This window comes from Phacochoerus africanus, chromosome 12 (assembly GCF_016906955.1).
Source record: "Phacochoerus africanus isolate WHEZ1 chromosome 12, ROS_Pafr_v1, whole genome shotgun sequence".
NCBI lineage: Eukaryota > Metazoa > Chordata > Mammalia > Artiodactyla > Suidae > Phacochoerus > Phacochoerus africanus.
Genome location: NC_062555.1, coordinates 44,517,121 through 44,530,568, shown reverse-complemented (window position 1 = coordinate 44,530,568; position 13,448 = coordinate 44,517,121). Strand labels below are relative to the sequence as shown.

Here is a 13,448-nt window from a genome sequence, read left to right as displayed (position 1 = left end):
TCACTGCACAGAAACTTGAGAGGATAACGATCATTGCTTAAGACACAAAGGGAAGTAATGTGAAATATATCTATGTATATGTGAATATATATATATATATATATATATATCTCAAATGCGATATAGTTTGTGTAACTATAATTTGGGAAAGTTCCTATGTTTTACCCATGGGGAAAAAAATGAAAAAATTGTAGTTTTTTGTTTGTTTTGCATTTTAGGGCCACACCCATGGCATATGGGAGTTCCCAGGCTAGGGATCCAATCAGAGCGACAGCTGCCGGTCTGCACCACAGCCACAGCAACACCAGATCCGAGCCGCATCTGCGACCTACACCACAGCTCATAACAACGCCAGATCCTTAACCCACTGAGCGAGGCCAGGGATCGAACCCAAAACCTCATGGTTCCTAGTTGGATTTGTTTCCGCTGCGCCACGATGGGAACTTCAAAAAAATTAGTTTTTAAAGTAGGATTCACCACAGATTCATTCACTAATTAGAGCTTGAGTACTATGAGAAAATTGTGTGTTTATAGTATAAAGGTAAACAAAAAAACAAAGAAAGAAATTCCAGTGCACGCATCACCACACAAACAATCATAGTACTGTGGGATCCTGTTCTGGAATAAATAAATTAGCAGAAAGACGTAATCCTCTTTCCATGTTTTACCCTTGTTACTAAGGCAAATAATGCCCTTTCAGGGTGTGTGTGTGTGTGCGTGCGTGTGTATAGCTGATGATACACACTGATGATAGCTTGAATTTAAAAAGAAATGTCAAGTACCATGTTAGCCTCTAGAAATACAGTAACACCTTAAAAAAAAAACAGTGGAACTAATTTTGTTTTACAGTGTTCATTTCTTTGGCAACACCTGTTTGGAAGCACTTGCGTTTTAGCTTCAAGCTGGGTATTATTTGGTTCCTCTCTCTCTTTCCTTGTTTGATTGCTTTCTCTCTCTGTCTTTGTCTCTCCCCCCCCCCCACCTTCTCCTTGTCTGATTGCTCCCTTTCTCTGTTTCTCTCTGTCTCTCTCCTCCTCCCCTTGTCTGATTGCTCTGTCTCTGTCTCTCTATCTCTCTCTGTCTCTGTCTGTCTCTCTCCCCCTCTCTCTCCCTCCCCTTGTCTGATTGCTCTCTCTCTGCCTCTCTCTGTCTCTGTCTCTCTCTCCTTGTCTGCTCTCTCTCTGTCTTGCATGCTCCCATCTTCTTCATCACTGAAGGTGTCTAGGGTTTGGTCCTTGATCCTCTTTCCATTTGTCTACTGTCATAACTTCAGCTCCCGGTCCCGGATCTGATCTACCTTGCCCTTAAACCGCAGATGCCATTTTCATTTTCTTGTGACACATCTCACCTGTGTACTTTTTTGGTGCCTCAAGCTGATCATTCCCAACCAGACCGATTGCTTTCACCCTGAAGCAATTCTGCTTTCTTTCTTCAAGTGGCACTGCTTCTCTTACTTACACACGTTTGATAGCTCAGGGTCATCTCTCATTCTTCCCTCTTCCTCTCCCATCCCAGTGTCTCTGGAATTTATGTGACTTGTATTTGTTCCTGTGGAAACACACTTCCCTACCTGTTATCCCTGAGATATTCCTTCAAAATCTAGCTAAGTTTCTCCTGACGTCTTGAGCCACATGGGAAAGTAACCCGTCCTTCCGCTGGGCTCCTATAACGTTTTATGGTAACGCCTCTGAAACCATGTATCACATTCTTTCCTACATTAGAGTCTAGTCTCTCTTACTAGACTGAGCATTTGACAGCAAAGCCCCTTAACGTTTTCTTATTCCCAGAACACAGTCAGTGCTCAGTCAGTGTGGTACATGCTCAGAGCATTCGTTGAATGAATAATGAACAAATAGGAATGTCCAGTACGGTCAGGTCCTGAGACTATTTAATAACCAGAGATCAAGAAGAGAGGCTTAGATCCTTTCTGGTAATTGTAGCAAAGTCATCGCACGAGGGATAATGTCTTATGTTGTGTTAATTGAGAAATACAACTTTTTTAGGTGTCAAATTGGTTTGCTAATGCAAGACGTCGGCTTAAGAATACCGTTCGACAGCCAGATTTAAGCTGGGCCTTAAGAATCAAGTTGTACAACAAGTATGTTCAAGGCAACGCTGAGCGGCTTAGTGTAAGCAGTGATGATTCATGTTCTGAAGGTTCGTTAATTTTCTTTTTTTTTAATTTTGCTTTCTCTGCTCTGCCTCTGTAATGAGACGCTCACCTCAGTTGCTATTTTTAAGGCCAATCCTACAAAACATGACGATGCCGTCACGGTTCTTTTTTATGGCAGGAGGTAACTTCGCTTTTACAATACTGTAAATGACCAAGCGAATTATGGCTCTTTCCTCTCGTTCATAGATTTATCATGTGTCAGAATAACATTTTCTGTGAAGTGTATTAAAATTAAAATACCGAAGGGAGAGATTACCTAGATTTCTGCTTTCCTTTGCCTGAAAATTAATCTTAAATGTCAAAGATAATTTTATTACCCTTTAAATAGTCTTCCTGTGTGTATTTTTTAAATCATTAAATGTATAACAATTAGGGGGCTGGGGAAAAGCATGTGTAAGCACGACCTGGTGATATGTTTTTTCCCCCCCGTAGATGGAGAAAATCCCCCACGAAACCACATGAACGAAGGGAGCTACGATAATCCAGTTCACCATCCTGTGATTAAAAGTGAGAGCTCGGTCATAAAAGCTGGCGTGAGGCCCGAGTCTCAGGCCAGCGAGGACTATGTTTCGCCCCCAAAGTACAAGAGCAGTTTATTGAATCGTTACCTTAACGACTCTTTGAGACATGTCATGGTCACAAACGCTGCCATGATAGGAAAGACAAGGCAAAGAAACCACTCGGGATCTTTTAGTTCCAATGAATTCGAGGAGGAGTTGGTATCTCCCTCGTCATCAGAGACCGAAGGCAACTTTGTCTATCGCACAGGTGAGTGTGGGCTCTTTGTGATGCTTTGCTTAAAACAGAGTGAAGCCTGCAGCGGAGGGCTCTCTTTCGACAAGTGCAAAGGCATGGTTTTTATCGCTTGTGCCCCAGGTTATGCCACATATTGCCCAGAATTCAGCTGGAAAGCATTTGTTTTGCTCTTACGCAGCAGATGTGCTGGTTAGTAGAGGATGCTCTCCTGGAAAGTGTTCATTCTCAATAAAAAAATGTTAATCTTCGCGATAAACCTTCTTTGAGGAGAGATGTGTTGGCTTTAAATTATAATGGAAGGATGTCCCAGATTATAACCCACTGTGCCAATACTTAGTATTCCTTCTTTTCTCTTAAATTCTGTGATTGCTAAGAGTGATGGAGAATGGATAGAGGCTAGCACGGGTGCCAAGGCTTTTGTGAAGGAGAAGCGGAGGTCTGGCTCAAAGAGCTTTGGAAATTTTACTTTTCTTCCTGAAAAGCACAGGTAGGGCCGATAAACAGCTTTGAAATTTTTTCTTTTCGTGCAGAAATAATGAAGCGATTTCTCCTTGTCCAGAATGTTCAAGTTCAGTAAAATCTTCTTTCTTGACTTCAGTTTCCTGAGAGCTTTGCTTATAAGGAGTGTTTGAGCCAGTTGCTTCAGTTCAGAGGATTATGTTTGTCCTACATCTGGTGTAGGTGGAGTTCAGGTCCTGAAAATGCCAGCCAGTGAGATTTAGAAATGTCACCCTGGATTAACTTCAGGAAGCCTCGTCCAGCCGTATCATGTCACAGATAAGAAAGCCCAGATCAAGAACACACAGCTCACAATACTGGAGCTGAGCCTGCACCAGAGGTTGGAGCAACATAACTATATTATTGTTTTCATTACACCTTTGTCATTTATTGAATAGTTGTGGCATTCTAGAGTCAATGCTGATGGCTATGAAGCTACTTTTAACTACACTGAAACGCTATAATATCAAGGAGCTTGATGTGTGTGCAGTAGAGCTTTATAAATAAATTTTTTTTTTTGGTCTTTTTGCCTTTTCTAGGGCCATACTCATGGCATATGGAGGTTTCCAGACTAGGGGTCTAATCAGAGCTGTAGCTGCCAGCCTGCCCCAGAGCCACAGCAACACAGGATCCTCAACCAACTGAGCGAGGCCAGGGATCAAATCTGCAACCTCATGGTTCCTAGTCAGATTCATTAACCACTGTGCCATGATAGGAACTCCTATAAAGAAATTTTGAGTTGGTCAGTTAAAGTATCTTTAATGTTACTTAGCCAGAAATCTGATCTTCAGGTGTCTACAAGTATATACAAGACCCATCATCTCCGAGGAGTCAGAGGAAGTCTTAATATATTTTTAATGACTTAATCTCATTTTCTGTTTGTATCTCCAACCCGAACAAAGAAACAGTGAAAACATCTCCAAACACTCAGAAAAACAGTCTTGTGAGTAGTAATTGTTTGGTAAGAAGTAATAGATGCAACAGAAGATGGTTTAGCCAATAATGAAAAAATTTAAACTATCCACTAATACCTAACTGATGTGGGCAGGTTAGAACTTGGAAGTAATTCAGAGCTTTATGAGTGTTTATTTTCAGAAAAAGGAAAATAAGTCATCCAAGTACAGATAATTGAAAAAAGAATAAACAGAAAACAAAAAAGGTAAAAGGGAAGGCTGCAAAAGAGATAAATAAATCAAGAGTCGGCTTTTTGAAATAAGTAGTAAAAGAAACAAGCCAAAACTGACACAAATGAAGGTCGGAAAGAAGAAAGAAGCTTAGCAATCAATATATCGTTATTAGAAATATTTTTTAAAATTATGATATAGTACTATGCACAATTATTGGACAGTCTATTATATGCAGATGTGTGGATGAAGCGAATTGCTATTATTCACACAAATTAAATCATAAATTCATAATAAGAAAAGTTTTAAATGACTGCTGATGTGGAAAAATTAAAGTTTTTAAGAAAAGTCCATGCCCCAAACACATGACTTGATAGATCCCTTGAATTTTTTCAAAGTCTGAAGAAATAATTGATTCCTCTATTTTATACCTTTTTTTCTGGAACGTATGAACACACAGAAAGTATCTCAACTTATGTGAATGTCATTCTAATCCCAAACCAGGTTCTGATAGCATAAAAGTCAGAATTTTGGTTTGTGATACTGATGCTGACGATGACACGACATGGGAAATGTTGCCAATGTAATAAATGTTAAATGAAAAAAATTTTCAGTTGTGGCTACACTGAATATAATTATGACAAGTGTGTATGGACAAAAACAAGGAAGATAAAAAATGAAAATTTAATGAGGTGGGGTAATTGAAGGTCTGTTATTTAAAAACTTGTGACAATGCACGCTCTTTTCAAAGGTGACAAAGTGTAAAGCCAAAGAGGGATGAGCATGCCTGTGTCGTTGATACTTTTCAGAGTGAAATGCCTTGGACATTTATTTTTATTAAAGCATTCCAAATGCACTTGGTCCGTATTATGGACTCTTCACTCGCCAAGTTCTATTTTTAAATAAAAAAACCTATTTTTTAGTTATGCAACGATGAGAAGGCAGCCTAGACACATCAACTTCTGGTTTTTCGTGCATGCGTGTCAGCTGAAAAAGAACGGAATAAAATTTTTGGTTTTGTGGATGGAGAATCAAGACATACTGGTGGGTGTAAGGCTGGTCTGTTGCGTTTCAGACCAAAGCAATAAATGGCATCTTCTGTGGGAATTAGTGGCAGGGCTGCTCGGTTGTAGCTGGGTTCCCACTCTTGCATAAATGGTAGGACAGGGGATCTCGGTAAATACTTACTGAGCAGCTGCTTTGGTTTTCTCTGGCACGCAGGATTCTGAATTCCTTCAGTTCCTTCTGGTTATAGCTTTCTTTCCTCACCTAAACAGCCATCTTCTAAGTCTTCTGTTAATCACCACTCCCCTCTTCACCCTAGTTCTACAATAGTACAGAAAGTTCAGCTTTGAAATTCTTTTTTCAGAAGAGATCACCTTTAAATAGAACGCATAGGTTTATCTGTGCGAAGACATTGTATCCATTTTTCCATCCAGTTTTGTAAGACAGTTGCTATCTCATGATGCATTTTATTGACTGTTATGAGTAGATATTTTTATATATTAAAAAAGCCAAATGATGGAGTTCCCATCATGGCACAGTGGTTAACGAATCCGACTAGGAACCATGAGGTTGCAGGTTCAATCCCTGGCCTTGCTCAGTGGGTTAAGGATCCCGCGTTGCCGTGAGCTGTGGTGAAGGTTGCAAACGCGGCTCGGATCCCGTGTTGCTGTGGCTGTGGTGTAGGCCGGCGGCTACAGCTCCAATTAGACACCTAGCCTGGGAACCTCCATATGCTGTGGGAGCGACCCAAGAAATGGCAAAAAGACAAAAAAAAAAAAAAAAAAAGCCAAATGAAAGAAAGTGTCGGTGTTTGGAAGGATAATGTATCACGGAATTTCATTTCACTTGTTAAATTCTAGGAGAGAGAAGCCTGATAGAATATAAAGCAGTAATCCTAAACGACAATATTCCTAGACACCTTCCAAATAGATACAAACATAGTTTTGTTGATTTTCTGTGGAAGTATTTCTCTGTAATCTGCAGTTACCCATATCGTGCAGGGGGGAAAGAGTGTTCTTTTTTTCAGGGCATAGTAGGCTCTCAGTAAATATTGGTTAAAGCATTTCTGACAGCAGCGATTATGACATTAGAATCGATCAGAATTATTAAGGTCATTGCTTCTAAATACAGGGATGTAATACATGAGAAGAGCTAGTTGCTCGGTGTCACCTGTTGAATGAAGTCACCTAAAGTACAATTACAGTCCTCTTCTTTGCGTGAGATCAACTGATGGAAATTTCGAGATATTTGATGGAGTGGGTTCCCCTCCCACACTGACTCCAGAGCTCCAGCCCGTAGCTGGGCTGCTCCCTGAGGGGTCAGGACACAGCTCAGCCATCATCCCTACTCCATTCCTGACTCAGCACTCACGTTCTCCGGATGGCACGTCCCTGGAGGAGCCACCTGCCATCCGTATCCCCCTTGCAGAGAGAGTCCTCTTGGGAGCCCTTCCTCACTTGGATTGGAATTTAATCTACCCTCCAAACCAACCAAGCCTGTGAAATTTCCTTCTTCAGCAAAAGAGGGGGGGAAACGTTTCTAAGAAGCATCCTTGATGAGGGGAACGTCAGGCAGGTCTTGAAATATAACGTGTGGACCGCTCCCCTGTGTTGCCAGCGCCTGAGGACAAGTTCCTTTTCTGTTCTTCCTTTTCACAGCTCACAAGTGATCAACTTCTAAGCGGCTAGTACATTCTAATGGTTCCTCTCTGAGCCCCACCGCTTTCCCAGTGTATGATTCATAAATTTAATCTGCTCCCACATGGCTGAGTGTTTCATCTTGTTAAACTGCCTAAAATCCTTCTTAATTATACACATCTGGTATAGCAAAAACACATTGGCAGATAGAATTCTTTTCTGTGTTCACGTGAATTAATCGGATTAGCTTTCCCCTCCACCTGACTGAGATGAATACCCCTCAAGAAATGGAGATTTCGATGGAGAAAAAGAAGTTTTTGATTTGGTGCAGGGGACTCTTGGGGAGGTAGAGTCCCATTTGGATGGCCTGTCACCATTGGACCTAAAGAAGGAAACTAGGGATTTTGGTTACTGGGGAAAGAGCAAGGCGGCAGCAGAAAGTAAGTTGGGGAGAATGACAGATAGTATTTCTTGGCTGTGATGATACCCCCCCCCCCCGCAAGGGTGAGGGGTACTGTTCTCTTCTCTCTCTTTCTGCACACTCGTGGACTTTGAATTTCAGCCGGTACTATCAGTAGTAAACCCAGCACAGCTCATGAGTTCAATGAACCATTGGATTAGCCTGGGATTTACAGCCTAGTTTCTTTGGAGAAATGGCACTTTCCGTTCTATTCTTTTTTTTTTTTTCCTTTTTCTTTTTAGGGCCACACCTACAGCATATGGAGGTTCCCAGGCTGGGGGTCAAATCTGAGCTACAGTTGCCAGCCAATACCACAGCCAGAGCAACGCAGGATTCTCAACCCACTGAGTGAGGCCAGGGATCGAACCCGCAACCTCAGGGTTCCTAGTTGGATTCGTTTCCGTTGCACCATGATGGGAACTCCTTTTTTTTTTCTTTGTGTGTGTGTGTGTGTGTGTGTTTCCTGTTCTAAATTGCTGACTTCAGTGTACGCTTAGGGACACGAGGCGTTCATGTATGAGGTGCCGTCATGCCTTCCTACCACATACAAAAATGCTCTAGGCTCATGGAGCCCTGGGTTTTGTGCTAGGCTGCTCATCAAAGAAACCACACTTCAATGAAGCAGGAGAAAAATGGAAAGAGCTGCCCGGTCAGATCTTTTTGAACGGTGCCTAATCACCCCGCACTGAGCTTTCAGCAGTGTTAGGTGTTGGGTGGGAGGTGCAGCTTAAAGGAAGCCTCCTGGTGGTCTAGAAGGAGGACCCTTGTCTGGAGCCAGCTGTTAGGGACAGTGTGTGTTTCTGTGCTAGCCTCTCTCTTCTGGAATGTTGTTGACCAGTAAGTCGCCTTCTTTTATTTCCCTTTTTGTGCTCGTTACTTCCTTGTTTTTAGTGAAAAAATTAAGCTTAGCCCTGTTGGATGATTCCAGACATTCTTTTCCTGGCATGCAAATGACTGTTGATGTACTTCAGCAGAGAATAATAAAACCCTCTATCACCAGCCCAGTTGGTGACATTTAAAGGATACTTGAAAGGCTATTCTTTTTTTTTTTTTTTTTTCCTCGGGCTTGTGTCTTTACTATAGTAATACCTCACCTATCAGACCCCATCTGGAAATGAGGCACTCTACCTAAGTGAAATTTCCAGATAGAAATGGAAGGATCGATTTTAAAAATACAGAATTTTCTGCTCTCGGAAATGTACCGCATGAAGCACAGCACATGGGGTGTGTCTCTGTGTCCTCTCTGCTCTAAACTCCCGCCTCCTTTTTTTTTTTCTGTACCCCACCCTTTCAAATTGGTGATGTTGGGATTAACCCCAATCCTACACTTGCTCCTGATGCCTTTGAAGAAAGAAGAGTAATGTCTTTCTGATGAGCCTTTTTAAAAAAGAGGGTCTTTGCAAATTCCTTATTCCAAAGCAGTAACCTTTGAAATGAGATTTATAGAAATTCTGACCTTTGGGGAGGTGTGGGGTGGAGTGTAAAACCTTACGCATGATAGTCTGTGCGCTGTAGAGTGTTAAATATTTACGTGCTGATGATGGCAAAACACGTTCACATGGATTAGTTCTGAAATGTAAATGAGCTCCATGTTTCAAAGTAAATTTTCTTTATGCCACTCACGTGCCACATTCAAAGGAAACTGCCCAAGTGTTCCACCTACTGTTAAAAACTGAGATTCATGGCAGAGAAAAAGAGAACAAATATTGGCATCAGCAGTTTGCTGGCTCCTTCAGGGCTTCGGTTTTCATTCACTTCTCTTTGTTATTTGGTATCATGTAAGAGCCTGAAAAAGTCCAAATGTGGATGCTGAGTCTTACAGCCCCATTCAAGCAACCTGATTTACAAACAAATCAAAAATAAACGAGGGCAGCTTAGTTAGAAAATGTACACATTTTTAAGGCTGCGTTTGATCTTGACATGTGTTTGTCCTTTTATATTGTGTTTCCTCATGCGGTACCTTAGAATGATAGCAGCACTATTTTCAAATTCGCATGAACAGACAGACTGCTTTCTAAAATGCAGCTGCACCCTCTCTTCTTCTTTTGAGCTGATACTCACTGCCTTGTGTGTATTATAAGCTCTCTGAGGCTCTGAAATGGTATTTTATTCATTTTAGAGCCCCCCGCCCTCCTGCAGCACTCACTATAATGTCTCTCACGTATTTGCTCCGGAACTGTTTCTTAAGTGAATGAGTTAGTGTTTTCATGATTTAGTCCGTCTGCCTCTTAAATCATAAAAGACCTTTCAGTGTACATATGTGTATGTTGATCTGTGTCTGTGAACATGACAAGAGAAAGAAAATGGTCCTGAATAAGCTTAAATGGGTAAAAAATAAGATAAAAGCAAATGCAAAAAAAATTTTAAATGGGGGGTGTGTGGAAACAGAAAGAAGCTTAAAACTATGAGATGTTTAAGAGAATTGCCATCAAAACTTAGAAAGTATGAAATGAAACTAAACCCGTGTTCCAGTTAAAAGAGTGACTTTTAGGAAAATGCGAGGATGCTCAATGGAAAAGGTTAGTTGGTTTAAAGAAAATCCACTGAAGAATAAAAAGCATAGCAGACAGGGAACTGAAAACAAGGGTGTTTTTATGGATTCGCCTTCACCAGGGAATGGGGTCTATTGTCTGTCTAGCTGGTGCATCACTTTGCAGGTGAGAGTTAAGAAACAAAGCACAGCTTTAGATCTAGTGATTTTAAACCCTCTGCCCCATTCCCGCTCGGGGTTGACATGACCTTGGCTTTTTCAGAATGACTATACGCAATCCTGTGATAGAATCAGAGAAAGCCTTTGCAGAACTTTTACGGTTTTTTCTCTCTCCCCCCACATGTAAGTGTGAAGTGGCCACACGGTTGACCAGTTTTCCTGTTAAAGACAAGTTTATCAACATGACATTTTGATGCTTTAAGGGTATCCCCTCTATGTTGGCAGGACCGTCTCCTGCCCTTCAGTCTCTTGGAATTGATTTTCTGATGCTCTGTGCATTTCAGACTTGCTGGAGTGGTCAGTCACACCTGGTGCCGTTTCATAGAAGTGCTGGTTCATGTCACTGTATTTAAGACTGTGTCAGTATTTCCATTAAGAGACTTTTTTTCATTCCCTAGGGCTTCTAAATAAGTCATAAAAACTCAAGCCAAACTCAAAGCTGGCATAAAAGGGCCTTTTTTCCTCTTCTCCTATGTATAAGGAATTTAAGTGCCTAACTCCCACTAATTCTAAATTTAGTCAGTTTTGTAAACTCTTTACACATTGACAAGACCAAATAAGATCCGTTGACACCTCTCCAGCCTGGCACTGAAAAGGATGTCAAAAAGTTTTTACTGTCTGTGAAAATAACAAGACATTCTATTTAATGAATATGGAGGTGGTTTCTTTTCTTTCTTTCTTTTTGGTGAGTTGCAGTTAGTTTTTCCCTTCTGCTCCCTACTTTGTTTCTAAAATTAAACAGGTATTTTTCTGTGTCAAAATGTCTTGTTGATGTAACAGAATTTTTACCCAGAATAAATATGTGTTTTCTTCTAGTCCAGAAATGTGGTACTTTTAAATTTCGGAAGCTGTGTTCTTGTTTTCTATTAGAAATTATCTCACTTTTAATTGTGAGTGTTGAGGAAGCAAAATAACGACAATACTAATTTTGTTCATTTTGGTCAATTTTTTCACATTTGATTTTTTTTTCCCTTGGTTTTCAGCTTAGAAGATGGCGTGTTTAAGTAGCAGTTGCACAATGAAACTTTTCTCTCTTTGTTACCTCATTTCTCTTATTTTTCAATATACTAAAGAGGGAAATACTCAAGGATTTTTATAAATCCACTAGTGAACTTTAAAGGATCTTCCAGCTCAATCCTTTAATTTGCAGATTAGAAAATTGCTTTGGGCTCTACACTCGGCATTGAAATTGTTAGTTTTGTTTTTTGTTTTTTGGGTTTTTTTGAATGTCAGTTGCTGGTTTGTTTGGAAATGTGATCCTGATCACTGGTTAAATCGAATGGCTTCTGGCACTTTCAGGTACTTAATTGACTTTTTATTTTTAAAACGCTTGTCATTAGTGTTGAACTTTACAGAATTTAGGATAGGAGTGTGTGTGCTTTTAAAGAAACACCGATGGGTTTTAATGACCGCAGTGGAAAGCTCTTCGGTGGTAACAGACCTCTGGTGTCTAGGTGTTAACCTGTGGTTCCTGAGGGAAGGGAGACTGGGCTGTAGCTCTCTAACAGTGACTGCTGCTGGCCAGAGGCTTCTTGGTGTGTGTGTGTGTGTGTGTAGTAGTAGTAGTAGTGGGAGTGGGAGTGGTAGTAGCAGCGGTAGCAGCAGTAGCAGCAGTAGTAGTAGTAGAATCGAACATAGCTGGGAAAGCAAAGTGGCTTTTGGAAGTGACCGGTGGCATCTTCCTCCTGCCTTGGGGCTACCCTCGGGGGATCTTGACTCCGTACCTGAAAGTGGTCTGAAAAGAATCTGAGTAACAAGGCCGCTTGGAAAGTGGTTTGGAGACGATAGATCAGACTCATCTTTAAGCAACAGCATCTCACGATGCTGTGTCTTCCCAGACGGAAAAGTGAGTGAAGAACTGTTTTTCCCAGTGGGCGAGATGCTCCAGTAAATGCAAGAGACAGTCAAGGCATTCCGGTCAGATTCACCTGTAGCATATCCTCAAGCCAGACACTTCGCTAAAGGCACTTCAGAGAAACTCATTTGCATGGCGACATCGCCGTGTCACAGACTCTGGCCAGAGGGCACTGCAGGGGCAGGTGGATCTCTGCCACAAGCACTGGACTCCGACTCAGTGCTTTGATACAGTGACCAAGGTGGACATCTTTGACAGAAAGATGTTCCCTTATTGGTACCATTATCCAAAGCAAGTCTGCCTTTGATCAACCCTCATTGAAAACGAAGAGAATAACTTTTTTTTAAAAAAAATAGCGATTTTTGAGAGAACTGGTTTGGTGAGATAAAATGAAGATGGAAAAATGATGCAAATGAAAAGGAAACCTTTTAAAGTGCTGAAAGGTGGTCGGAAGACAACCATTCATAAAGCAGGATTTCCAAGAAACAGTTGCTCTTAAGCTTTCACACAGTTGCCCCTGAATTTAAAATTTAGAATTGATAGTCCCTCGGTCGAGCCAGACTCAGGTTACGATGGACAAAGCTCTCAGTATGGCAGGGACATTTCAAGTAAGAATGTCCTGTTCTGCCAAGACTGTCATTATGACACTAAAATGTACCCTTTTACTAAGGGCCAAAATTCAGAGTCGCTGCTTCCAGTTTCTACACTGATTTAGACAGCAGATGCGTAAAAGGCAGAAAGGCATCCGGGATCATTTGTCACATGGCTTCAGGGCAAGAGGATGGCTGTCTGGCAGGAACAAGAATTCCTTAAACGTTACTGGGTCTTACGTTTCTCAACGTAAAATCCCTGACCAGAAGTTGCTGGGTGCCAAGTGCCTTTGCCATGATGTGTTTGCCCAGCACGGAGCTAAAGGGCTGCACAGGAATCCACCTACCCTTCCCTCGTTTGCAACCAAAGGCTGAGTGTTATCATTGTTTTGCATTTTCCTTTATCGTCTTGGTTGCCTTCAGTCTTGCTGTGTTTTTTCCCTCCTTTGCTTCTCTTCTGAGCTGCTAAAGCTATCCAGCTGGCTCAAGAAATTTTTTTTCATAACCTTGTCAGTAGTGCAGTGGGTCTTGTTTTAGTTTTTAGTGTCTCCTGGGTTCCTTTACTTCAGACCTTTTCAGAAAGTATGGCACCAGTTCAGATTTACTCATAACCCCCGGGGACCTCCCGTTTATCTAGCCT

At 41.4% G+C, this 13,448-nt stretch overlaps 1 protein-coding gene across 6 annotated transcripts in view; it reads left to right on the top strand.

The window, feature by feature from the left end:
* MKX (mohawk homeobox) overlaps positions 1-13,448 on the top strand; it is a 78,258-nt gene that overhangs the window by 10,963 nt on the left and 53,847 nt on the right. For all 6 annotated transcript variants that reach the window (XM_047755207.1, XM_047755203.1, XM_047755206.1 and 3 more), the window contains exons 4-5: positions 2,004-2,157; positions 2,606-2,941. In XM_047755207.1, the coding sequence (XP_047611163.1) occupies positions 2,004-2,157; positions 2,606-2,941 (490 nt within the window). The remainder of the gene's footprint in view (positions 1-2,003; positions 2,158-2,605; positions 2,942-13,448) is intronic.